The 13254-nt window shown below is 43.7% G+C and overlaps 1 protein-coding gene across 4 annotated transcripts in view; it reads left to right on the top strand.

Moving 5' to 3' along the window:
* Nucleotides 1-13254, top strand: part of atrx (ATRX chromatin remodeler) — a 52793-nt gene that overhangs the window by 6432 nt on the left and 33107 nt on the right. For 3 of the 4 annotated variants that reach the window (XM_031557869.2, XM_031557868.2, XM_031557866.2), the window contains 11 exons: nucleotides 143-212; nucleotides 3789-3937; nucleotides 4527-4694; nucleotides 4993-5113; nucleotides 9008-9107; nucleotides 9506-9745; nucleotides 10189-10330; nucleotides 10782-10894; nucleotides 11179-11325; nucleotides 11568-11745; nucleotides 12882-13019. In XM_031557869.2, coding sequence (XP_031413729.1) covers nucleotides 143-212; nucleotides 3789-3937; nucleotides 4527-4694; nucleotides 4993-5113; nucleotides 9008-9107; nucleotides 9506-9745; nucleotides 10189-10330; nucleotides 10782-10894; nucleotides 11179-11325; nucleotides 11568-11745; nucleotides 12882-13019 — 1566 coding nt within the window. The remainder of the gene's footprint in view (nucleotides 1-142; nucleotides 213-3788; nucleotides 3938-4526; nucleotides 4695-4992; nucleotides 5114-9007; nucleotides 9108-9505; nucleotides 9746-10188; nucleotides 10331-10781; nucleotides 10895-11178; nucleotides 11326-11567; nucleotides 11746-12881; nucleotides 13020-13254) is intronic. The other variant, XM_031557867.2, reaches the window with a different exon arrangement.

Below are 13254 nucleotides of genomic sequence, written 5' to 3'. Positions count from 1 at the left end.
TGAATCACATCCTCGTGACACCCAGAGAGTTTCCTTCCATGACTTCATCAACACTTTACAGTAGGGACTGAAATTAGGTAGCTGCCTCAGTACGGTTATGGGGACCACACTTAGACCATTTTTTTGATTGTTTCTTGCGCAGGGGACGAAGGTGGTGTCAAAGGTGAACCCCCTCAGATGCCTGACGATGATGACGATGACCCAGAGAATAGGTATGGCCCCCAAGATCGAGATAGCTTGTGTTTAATAGTTTAGTTCATGGACAACCATGTACAACTTAATGTATGGACTCCCCTACAACACATTTTATTCAGGTCTTTCCTGGTGCAGAGAAACAAGGCCCTTTCTTGATGTCTCATTGAAGCATGTTGAGGGAGGATGGACATGTGGCCAGTATAGCCCTATGTGTATTTTACTTGCTGGCTGCTGTGTAAGCCACTTTCAGACTTTCTGACAGCCTATGAATGTAGACTAAAATCGTTGAATCCAAGTCCGGCTAATGCACACTGCTAGAAAGGAATGTATCTCTTACGTGAAAATGTTCTGGTAGTTTTGACACATTTAAATGCCATACTTCATGTCATATTTCATGTTTTTGTGTTCTTTTGAGATATTATCTTTTTGTTTGAGCACATGTTTTTGTTTATTTCATATTTTGTTTCACACTAACAGCAATGTTACAATCTCACTTTTTAGCATTGTCAGGTGTTTTTGTGAGGGTAGCGTGAGCTTGCTCAGCCACCGTATTTTCTTACCTGTTGGCTCAGGGCTGAATCATTCAATAAATGAATGCTTCATTCCCATCACTCTCTTGTCTCACATCTTTCATTGGCCAGGCTGCAAACGTAGACATACATGTATTGCTCGTTTCTTTGCATGCTTTAGTATATCCCTATCAAGCATGACTCAAAAGCTGAGTAACAGGGTTAATTGAGAGTCTGTTAAGTTTCCCTAGCCACGCCAGGCTGTGCACACTTTTACGGCAGGTGTCTAAATGACCAATCTGAGTAAATATCTTTAAATACCCCCATTTCCGCCTCAGGCCTGCAATTAGTTGAGGTGGGATGGTTTTTTAAAAAGGCTGATGGATGGGCAGGGATGGGATAGAGGATGTCATGGTAAATATGTGAAGGCATCGTGGGAGTTAACACTGGGCATTGGGATTTAGTGTTCACTTTAGCCAGTCAGCAATTTATTATGGTATGGAAAAATGCCATTTAAAGATGAAAAGTATTGGAATACGTGGCTGCAAGTGGAGGTTCAATTTTGTGTATTGTCTGCTAAAGTATTCACAGTGAGATAGTGGGGATCAATCTTTAAGCCAAGTCCTATAAAAGTCTAAGTGGAAATTTGGTGAGCACAAGGTATTGCTATTAGCTTGCTATAAAAGGTTCAGTGCTGAATGATCTTTGTCACCGTCGAGAGATGTTGTCTTATTCTAACTTCTTAGCATTAGCACAGAATGCCTAAGCTTCCTGATTTGTAGGGTGGTTAAACCTTCTCTAGTTAAATTGAAGCCGCTGGATGGCGATGTATCACCCTTTCTTTGAAACTACTCATTGACTAGGTTGTTTGCTGCCATCCAATTGTGCGCACTGAATCGCAATGCATTTCACTGCTATTGTGCAGTGATAGTCACAGTTATAGTAGGTGGCCTGTGCCACACGATTCAGGAAGTGGTTCCCATTGCAAGCAGAGACGTTCTAAACGAGGGGTGTCACACTCATTTATACTGATCTGTTTCACTAAATTTCTAGTTTCTAGTCAGAGGCCAAATAATATACATAAGAGAAGCCTCATATAGTCTTCGTAGTGATTTACTTAGTTTACTCAAGCAAACTAACACAATGTTTATTTCCAGTGCATTACATTTGATATATTTTATGGCATATAATTGATTAATAATTCCTTTTTGGAAGTCCTCACTGGTAGTCAAAAACTATTTACAGTAGGATTTTTTGTGTGTGAGAGAGAGATGGAAATAGGGGAGAATTATTTTGGTTATATTAGGTTGCTATGCTTCCCGAGTCAGACAAACTAGCCAGGGTTGTACAAGGGTTCCCACTTTGATGGAAATCCTGCAAAAGCCATGGAATTTTAAAATGTTCCTGGCCTGGAAAAGTAATGAAATTCAGTAAAGTAATCAAACGTTTGTGTGAACTCATGGAATTGAATTGTATGTAGGTCTATTGTAATGTTCTTATACTTTTCATGGATAATGTTTTGCTCTGCAGATTTCTGGAGCATGATTTTAGTTTCCACTTGAATTGGCATAGCCTAACTAGCTTATTAGAGAAAGGATGTGAACATTTGTTCAATTTTCATTCAGTAATTAGGCCCAACATGTGGGGTAAAGTATGCAATAATTGTAGGTTGTGAAAGGTCGTGGACATTTAATTAAAGGTCCTTGAAAGGTCATGGAACGGTTTTATCAGTGAAAATGGGTGGAAACCCTATTGCGGGCTATTCTTTGGGAATAGCTACCTGCTGTGAACACACTAAGCACACAGGTTGGCATTAGTACGACACTCCTGACCAATTTTACGTTTCTCTGGAAGCTTGTTGACAGTAAACTTGGCCAGCTAAAGTAGCTGTGAAATAAGTCCTACAAACCAAGTTGAGATCAACAAATTGGACATCATAATAGACCAGTGCTCTTGCTAGTGTTCAAGGATATCTGAGATTTTTACGATTAGAAATTCATATAGTTTTTGGTTGACTGAGTTGTAGTTTGAAATTACTCTCCAGTTATATCTGTTTTTAAGGAAATTCACCTGTTAACTGTGTAGCCTACATTATCATTACCAATGGAACAATCTTGCCCCAGTCTGAAATGGCAGGGTATGGTGTATTAACAGTGTCCGCTTTGCATGAGTACATATCATTTAATGCCTTACTACAAAGAGCTCAGACCCTAACCATCTAGACCACTGCCCAATGTCCCTCCCTCAGTGCGCGCTAATCCTGCATTCCATAGATGTCAGACCTCAGAAACATCACAACACCGGTTTAGAAAGGTGAAGAGGAGTACTCATGCAAGTAGCCACGGAATTACAGTCTCAAGTGTATGAAAAAGTGTAATTTAAGAATGTCACTTCAGTTATTAACCTGATTGTGTCAAAATGTGTGTTGGACGTATGACCCTCCCCCGCACATTTTGGCTCTGGTACCACTATCTAAAGAAACATGAATTAGTAACCTAAAAACTGCCGAAGCGTCCATTCATGTTTTTTCACAGAGCAAGAATATATTTGACTATTTTAGTGGGAACTACCCACTTAAAACATGGAATTAAATTTGCAGTGGTGCTAGAAAGTTTTTGAGCTTCCTTAGAGATGGCTGAAAATCTGCATGAATCTGACCTGACCATAGATCTTCATGTAAGTCACGACGAGGCTGGTGGGCTTCCACAACCCACTGCATCAGGTCTGTGACCTGTGACCTTCTACTGGATTTAAGGCCACGCCGTTGACTCTTCCATTTCATAACATGACATTTCTTCTGTCTTAACCCCTCCGTGACCTTATGTGGGTTCAGAGTCTTTCATTTTACAAGACCCGCCCTCTGTTGAGTGTCACTTAATGCACAAACATTCTTCACATTCTGCTGCAGAATTTCCTTTGTCCCCTTTCTCAAGCCACTTTGAAAGACCAAAAAAAAATACGTCTCGGGTCAAATATCCCCCCCCCCCCCATTCTCATTGCAGTTTGTGTTCAGAATAGTGGGTTGTGCTGTATGCGTCTAACAGCTCTTGGCATTTTTGTGCTGTGTCTTTCTACCTCCCTCAGAATTGCGAAGAAAATGCTGCTTGCACAAATCAAAGCCACTTACTCCTCTGGGGCGGAGAGCTCATCGGAGCACAGCGACTCTGAGCAGGAAGACGGAAAGCCAGCCAAGAAGGTCAAGAACGAAAGCGGGGAAGAGAACGGAGAGGAGGGTGAGCAGACACAGACACAGACACAGACACAGACACAGACACAGAACAGACACAGACACAGACACAGACACAGACACAGACACAGACACAGACACAGACACAGACACAGACACAGACACAGACACAGACACTCTTTGTGGTGGAACGGTAGTTGGCTGTATGGGGTAGGGTGGTGTGGGGGGGGGGGGTGGTGTGGGGGGGGAGGGAGTCAGTGGCAAACAAACAAAGAAGGTGCTTAATCAAAAGGGTTGAAGTTTTCATACTTTTTATGTAAAGTTTGAATAATCATTTTCCTTTTCCCAGCATCTTTCACGGTAGAAGTAATGCTGAACACACTGATAGTTGGCAATGACTTAATGGGGAGGAAAAAAGGGAGCCTCCTACACACACCACACACACACACACACACACACACACACACACACACACACACACAGACGCGCACTCACACACACAGTGGCCTACTCTCAGCAAGACACATGAACAAGCACAACATTACTGCCATCTTTACCTGACTGAAGGTGTTCTGAAGTTCTTCATGTCCTGATATACCTCATGTGGTTTTGTTTTTGTTGTTGTCTGTTGTCAGAAGACGACGAGGACTCCGATGCAGACTCTGACGTAGATAAGAAAAAGAGCCGCCGGCGCCATCGCCTGCTCAAGCACAAGCTGTCGCTTAGCGAGGGCGAATCAGAAGACGAGAAGGCAGGCAAGAGCGGGAAGAAGGACAAGGGCAAGAAGAAGAGCAAGAGGAAAGGTCAGCGCTTCTGCACACGCTGGGGGCAAAAGATCTCCGCTAATTGTTTTAGCATGTTTTCGCGTTTAGATTTAATTCTAATCCATTGGGCATTAATATTTTAGAAATATTGTAAAACTTTAAAAAATGTTTTAAGAATAACCTGCTATGATAAAGATGCAAACCTAAGGTGCAGTTATGATTATTATTATTATTTTTTTCAGTTTTTCATGGTGCTATGTGATCTTATCTATTGTAAATACTGTAGTTATTCTTGCTCACGTCACTTGTGTTTGCGTGTGTGTGTGTGTTTACGCAGTGGTCAGCGATGACTCGGCGGACTCTAACTTTGAAGGTTCACAGTCGAGCTCCGGCAGTGAATCTGCTCTTAGCGAGGCAGTCAGTGATTCTGAGGAAGAAGGCAACAAACGAAAAACCAGGTGCGGTATACACACACCCTTACGAACACACCTTTACACACACACACAGACACACACCTTTACACACACACACACACCACACACATACACGCACATACGCACACACACATACGCACACACACACACACACACCCTTACGAACACACATGCACGCACACACACACACACACTCACCCTTTGGAACACACATGCATGCATATGTAATCTGTCTTGACAGGTAGACCCCAACATAAACTATTAGAACTAAATGGTAAATGAAAATACAGTCGTCATTGTTTCCAATCACTGCCAATTTGAGACCCCTTTTCCACCAACGCAAACGATGTGCTAGTTCTGGGCTGGAGCTCGTGCCAGTTTGGATACCCTCCCCTTTTGTGTTACCACTAGGCTCCAAGGGCACCTAGGGGGATGTTCCAGAACGCTTAGCGTGAAATAGGTGGTTTCCAAAACAGTTCCAAAACAGCGATCAATGATAACCAAATTTCTCTCGGACATGTCTTGTCATTCTTTTGGACAAAAAAAACGATGTCCTAAGTGAAACCGGCACAGATTTGTATTGAATAAGTGAATAAGTGGCTCGTTTTAAAATAAGACAACTTTACGAGAGCCAGCCGAGGCAGTTGGCAACAACTTAACGGCAAAGTCCCCTTGAAGCTAGATCAAAAACCAAACATCCAGCCATGGAAAATGCACCGAAGATTAACATTTTGTAATCAAAGGTCGATTTTATCAATTTTATCAAAGAGGGATGAACTACGAGATCAGGGTTCCCGCGGGTCCTTAAAAAGTCTTAAATTAAAATTCGGGTAATTAAGGTCTTAAATTGTCTTAAATTTCACGTAAAGTTGCTGTAGGTATTCATTTTTTTACCGGTGCGCTTAATGACGACGAGAAAGCACAGTGGCGCATCGTAAAACATCTAATAGTTGATTAATTTAGTATTGTGTGAAATGAGTCTCCGCAATTTAATAGCTGTTTACGGTACGTCGGCTACAGACGCTGACGTCAGGCTGCGTGTCGCCATTACGCGGTGGTCGATGTGAGGTTCGACACACACACACACAGACACTTGGGTATCTCCAAGTAATCTGTGAACGCAAGCTGTCATGAATATTTCTTTCAAGCTTGTTTGTTTGGCCAACCCATGTCACCATGACACGCTTTTTATTTTGAGTCTTCTGGTCTGTTCGAAATGGAAGGTAGCTGCCTCAATGCCGTAATTGACAGGTGTATTACAAGACATGTCTTTCGGGTGAAAGCGTTGGTTTCGAGCGGCCTTTTTAAGATGGCATTTACGGTAACGTGTAACGTTGGTACGCTGCAATAACGTTATGCTATCTAACGTAGGCTAACGTGCTGAAGTCAGACAGTTGGCTGACAGACGCCTCGCAAATCACATTAACCATTTTTGCTGGTTACAATAACGGTGTTATCGGATAGTACAGTGTCTTTTTCTCAGTAACTTTTGACAAATCTAAGCGTGAAAACGCCGAAAAATGTACATTTACATAAAAGACATGGCCGTCAGGCGAGTTTGGTCCGGAGTTTAGCTGCTAAAGTTATCTTCTGTCCTGTCGTTTAAAGCAAACCTTTTAGCTCTGGCATTGGTCTCCCATTATGTATTTATCACTTCACTGGATTGGAAGACCATTTTCCAGGCTCTCGCATGCCACCTTCATTGAGGCAGAGGTTACGTTTGCCTCCCCTATGTGCTTTTTTCACTGTGGTTTTATGACAGATCAGCAAGACTAATAGCTTCTTCACATACGTGAAATACATTACATTACCTATTCTATGGATACAAACGACATATAATAACAGTGTCTACAAATATTTCAGTGATGACAAACAATGAGAAAGCAAAGGCATGTGCTCAACCCAGTGTGTGAGGGATTGCACAATCTGAGATTGAGGCGCAGCTCGTTGCTCGCCTCTGTTTGAACTGGAACATTGCTCATTGGTCAAATTCAGCGAATTTTTGATTATAAAAATTATCGGAATCATACAAACATTTTATTTAAAGCACAGATCAGTTAGATACATATTAATATTTATTTTCGTTTTTTTACTTTTTATGAGGCTCTGCCTCCCCTGACCCAACACGTCCTATGTAATCTGTAATCTGAAACACAGACCCATTTTCTACTGCTGGGCGCTTCACTGCAACTGAACAAATTTACCACTCTCCTACTTCAGTTTGTTTTCAGAATGAGAGAATTTTAGAAGGAGGATGCCATTACTGTGGCTCAACTAGAGGCAGGTTGGGTTGGCCTGTGCCCGTGCAACTCTCCCTTGTACGTCGCTTTGGACAAAAGCGTCTGCTAAATGACTAAATGTAAATGTAAAATTCAACACAGGAATGTTTATGATTAAACTGTTACCAGAGCACAAAATTGTTTACAACAGCACAAAGTTCTTCATAGATCTAGCCTCATAATTATGTTGTCAAAGTGCACCAGACACTTTAAAATGTGCAAAATGTTCTTATATATAAAATATATTCCCCGGGGAGCATGCCCCGGACCCTCCTAGGGGTTCGCATCGTTGTCACCTTTTTCATCCCTGATGAGTTTGCACCCCTGAATTGAGTATTCCAAAGAAATTGTGACATTTTTGGGTCTTAAATTATATTTGTTGAGGTCTTAAAAAGCATAACATTTTACTTTTGAAATGGTGCAAGAACCCTGGAGATGCATCCCACGAAGTGAGTACAGCAACAGTTCTCTCAAGGTGTGCAGAGAATGAGAATGTACCGCGACAGGGTGATGTCACTGCCGATGGAGCGGCTGAATGCATCGTCCTAACAAACCCAAATGTGAGTACTGACCGTTTGCACAGGCACGGTGCCAGACCCATAACCCAAATAAAAGGTCAAAGGTCACTAATGACTTTAACACCAGTAAACGCCGATGTAGTCAGACTCAGGAACCACAGGTATCATAACAGCACTATAGCCAGATCTGCAAACTACAGCAGTGCTCGTAGTCTCGGGGGAACCCCTCAGCCCCTGAGGCTGCAGGACAGATTTGAACGCCTCAGAGACTTGGAAGAGGAACTTCCCCGGGAAGAGACTGAAAGTAGAAAGCGATCAAACCACAACACCAGAAAGGTGGGCCCCTACAAGAAGCAGCTTTTAACCCACAACCCCCATTCTTGTTGACCCTGTTGTTGGACATGTAAACGAAAAGGGGATGATTACATGCTGCCTTCCAAATGCAGCCGTCTCTGACACAAAAACAGACTTTCAGATATAGTGTCTAAACATAAAACATTGCATGTTGGTGCAAAGGCGACAATTATCTTTTCTCCCCAACGACCTTGGGGCCCTCTGATAAGCACTCCGCAGCCGTACAGAGTGAACAAGAGGAAAATAACAAGAACTCTGGAACTCGAACAAATGCCCCGTCAGGCTAAAGGGGGAGGAATGCTCAACCACGTCCACTGGGAAGACGTGAAGGGCCTTACTGAGGTCTCAGCGTTTGACCCACTCATGGAGAATCATGCTGAGGTCTCGGCGTTTGACCCACTCATGGAGAATCATGCTGAGGTCTCGGTGTTTAACCACCTCCACTCCCTTGACTTCTTGTCACCATAACAGCTTACCAGCTTGTTAGCCAGTTCTTTTTAGGCAGACCAGATGCTGTCTTGTTGGTCCCAATAATCCTGCCCGTAGCCCCAGGTATGGAATTAGGCACCAGCTCCGAACCGGCCCTGGACCTGCCTTGGTGGAAAGGGGGTATGAGATAATTAGTCATACTCTGTGAGCATAGTGATCCCTTATGATAAAGATGCTTGTATTGGTGAGAATGGTGGTTGGGTGTTCATTGTGATATTCGTCACTTTTTCATGAAATAATTTGACCTCGAGTGACGTAGCCATCTTCTCTCCTCACAGATCTTCCAAGAAGGCCGCCAAGGCGAAGAAGGAGAGGAGCTACAAGCAGCAGAAGAAAAAGCGCCGCCGCATCAAAGTCCAGGACTCCTCCAGTGCTAAGGTTACTTTTTACCCATCATGCACTAGTGCTTGAATTAAGTTAAATTACATGAAGCATTTGGAGGATCATGTACATGTAATCTGGTTTTGTAATGTTACTGAGTGTCTGGTACCGTTACTGTGTTTCATCTAGTTTCTTAGTAGCTATGTCCATTACCGTAATGTTACAGCAGACCATTTTGTGCGTCACAGTAACCTATTACAATTCCAACAGTAGGGAGGGGCAGAGTAAACCTTCAAATAATCTACTTTAAGCCTTTTGGTCTCCTGAAAAATGGCTGTCAGTATGTCATGAAGCTCAGTAATCTTCTTTGTGAATTCAAAGCACTGCCCTAGCTGTGGGATAAATACACACACACACACTCACACACTTGACTCAACACTGTCTGCCATTTGCAGAGTGGGGAGGATGAGGAAGGAGAAGAGGAAGATGGGTCTGGGTCTGGGTCTGGGTCTGGGTCTGGGTCTGGGAGTGGCAGTGACAAGGGAACGCCGAAAGGTCGCAAGAAGATCCGGAAGATTCTGAAGGACGACAAATTGCGGTCGGAGACGGTGAACGCTCTGAAGGAGGAGGAGGACCGGAGGAAGCGCATCGCTGAGAGGGAGGCTCTGAGGGAAAAACTCAGAGAGGTGAGGAGTGTGAGTGTACGCACATGCACACACACTCTTGTACGCACACACTCTTACACACACGCACGCACACACTCTTACACACACGCACGCACACACTCTTACACACACGCACGCACACACTCTTACACACATGCACATGCACACACACACTCTTACACACACGCACGCACACTTACACACACGCTCAAACATTCACTCACACACGCTCACATGCACATACTCACTCACGCACTCACTCACACATGCTTTCACTCTCACTCATACATGCATGTGCACTGTGTCATATATATATATATATATATATATATACACACATACACACACACACACACACACACACACACACACACACACCACACAAACATACCGAATTAACAAGCCCCAACTACAGGATCGCACTCACTTTTCTCTCTCTCTCTCTCTTTTCTTTCTTTTTTTGGTGCTCCCAGGTGATCGTGGTTGAGGCGGCGTCTCAGATGGACTGTCCAATCACCACCAAGCTGGTGCTGGACGAGGACGAGGAGACGAAAGAACCGCTGGTGCAGGTGCACAGGAACCTGGTCACCAAGCTCAAGCCCCATCAAGTGGACGGTATGTGCGCGCTCAAGGACTCAGGCAATTTCATTAAGGGTCCTTGAAAAGTTTTGAAAATGTTGTCAGTGAAAATGGGGGGTAACCCTGCCTGATGGATTTGGGTTTTGAGTAGTTAAGCTCTCAGAATAATCTCCGTTTCCCAGAGATTTGGGAAAGTATAGGGGCTAGTAGGTGACCAGAGCAGAAAGGCTTCTTGCCTCGGTCTAAATGAATCATGGATATACACACACACGCACACACATATTATTAAATAAACTTTTAAATCATTGGAACTGGTGTTCATGGTTGTGCACAGAAGGTTAACCTTTCAACCTTTGGATGTTTTTTTTTTTATCAGATTGTCATTATTGGGTCTCAAACATTTGAATGTTTGAAAACCGTTCAGTCGATGAGCAGTCACAGTCTGTTCTTCAGTGGATGGGCAGTCACAGTCTGTTCTTCTCTGTAGGCGTTCAGTTCATCTGGGACTGCTGCGTTGAGTCTGTAAAGAAGGCCAAGAAGACCTCCGGCGGGTCGGGCTGCATCCTGGCCCACTGCATGGGGCTGGGCAAGACGCTTCAGGTGAGTGGTGTGGCCCATCAACCACACTCACACAACGTGTCTGCTCCAAAACATGGCATTGAAATTGAAAACGAAAATTGAAATTGAAAGCCTTTATTGTCATTGTATTTGCATACAACGAAATCCTGTGCCACGAGGGACAACGTATCACAACACAAAAATACAATAACTAACAAATAAGAGCAAGTGCAGTGGTATGGAGTACAAGTACTCCCCCCTGAGGTACGTTGCATTGTAATGTAATGTAATGTGTGTGTCCTGCTGTTGCGGCGTGTGTCCTGCAGGTGGTGACGTTCCTCCATACCATGCTGCTGTGCGAGAAGCTGAACTTCAGCACGGCGCTGGTGGTGTGTCCGCTCAACACTGTCCTCAACTGGAAGAATGAGTTTGAGAAGTGGCAGGACGGCCTCAAGGACGAGGAGAGCTTAGAGGTACACACGCTGGCATTGTACCACGGATGGACATTTCATGACTTTTTCGTTTGACATGAGATTTAAAATAGAAATTAAATTTTTCTCAGTTATTTATTTTTAAAGGGAATTCTTTAAATGTATTCACGGTTGTCCTCCATAACAGGGGAAACTCTAACATTCTAAATTACTGTGTTTGTGTGTGTTTGTGTGTGTGTGTGTGTGTGTGTGTGCGCGCGCACGCGCCCGCCCTTTGTGCCCAGGTGATTGAGCTGGCCACAGTGAAGCGCCCTCAGGAGCGGGCATACACCTTGCAGCGCTGGCATGAGGATGGCGGCGTCCTGATTATTGGCTACGAGATGTACCGCAACCTCACGATAGGCCGCAGTCTCAAGAGCAAAAAGCTTAAGGAGACCTTCCAGAAGACCCTGGTGGACCCAGGTAGGACCAGGTTTACCCAGAAATCCAAGTATTTAAATAAGATAAGAGATTATGTCCTCCACCACAACATAAATAAAGCCTTAGATGACTTGTCTTTCTTTATTGCCAGTTTCCCTCATGGAAGATCATAGAGTATTTAGGCCAGTGTTTTTCAACCACTTCAACCACTGGCTGTCAGGTGTGCCGTGATCCAAACAAGGATCCAAACTATTTTGTTAGTTTGCGTGACAACACTGTGAAACAGGCTACTATGATGACAAAGGTCACAAAGGTGTCCGAGAGAGCCCTGGAAGCTAGCTATTTAGTAGCGGAACTTGTAGCTAAGTCAAAAAAGCCACACACTGTGGGGGAATCATTGATATTACCCGCCTGCAAAGCCATTGTCAATGTCATGCTAGGCCCAGATGCAGTGAAGGAGATTGCTAAAGTTCCCCTCTCAGATAACAGCATAGCGAGACGTATTGATGACATGTCTGCTGACATCGAGAGCATTGTTTTGGAGAAGATACGCTGCAGCGGGAAATTTGCTTTGCAACTCGATGAGTCGACAGATATAAGTGGCCATGCCCAACTCCAGGCTAACGTGCGCTTTGTGGATGGAGCTAGCATTTAACGATGTTCATATACCATGACAGTTATTGTTCTAATTGCATGTCTTTTGTTCTACAGGTGTGTGGCGGTAATGCAGCCTGTCCAAAATGATCTGTACCTGGGCATAAAGCCTGTGCCATCTTGGCATTAGGATGATGTTAAGTTTAATAAAACATAACAAATAGAACACGCGTTTCCCTGATTTCTTAGAGTATATTATGCTCATGCTGAAACTATGTTTGGGTTTGATTTTCATATCATTTCCGGTTGTTGGTGTGCCGTGAGATTTTTTCTGTGTCTTAAGTGTGCCTTGACGCAAAAAAGGTTGAAAAACACTGATTTAGGCTATATGTAGACAATGCTTGTATCAGAGTGTACATTAATCCACACAGGCTACTTACTGAGAGCTTTTTTGTTGTTTAGTTGGTGAACCATTCTGATCGTGGCCTATGAGAGGCCGGTTTGTCCAGACTTTGTGTGTGTGTGTGTGTGTTTCGGGGGAGGTTCTGTTTCTCACCCTCAACCTTGCTGTGCTGGGTCCCCAGGCCCTGATTTTGTGATCTGTGATGAGGGCCACATCCTGAAGAACGAGGCGTCGGCCATCTCCAAAGCCATGAACAACATCAAGACCCGCCGGAGAGTGGTGCTCACAGGAACACCGCTGCAGAACAACCTCATTGAGTGTGAGTGTGTGTGTGTGTGTGTGTGTGTGTGTGTGTGGGAGTGGAGGCTGATGTGCTTGTGTATGTATGGGATCTATATATCTACACCCCTACATTTTTGCTAAATTTCAACAGTTCCAACTGTACTGTTGGCTTGTTAGTTTTGAACAAAAACTTTGTAATTCCTTTTTAAAGTAAATGGTTGCTTTGCGGTGTGTGTGTTTACATAGTTCATCTCTATGTTTATGTTTATATC

Source organism: Clupea harengus, chromosome 20, assembly GCF_900700415.2.
Source record: "Clupea harengus chromosome 20, Ch_v2.0.2, whole genome shotgun sequence".
In the NCBI taxonomy this organism is placed as follows: Eukaryota; Metazoa; Chordata; class Actinopteri; order Clupeiformes; family Clupeidae; genus Clupea; species Clupea harengus.
Note: the sequence above shows the minus strand (reverse complement) of the source record. Positions and strands in the feature narration are given on the sequence as shown.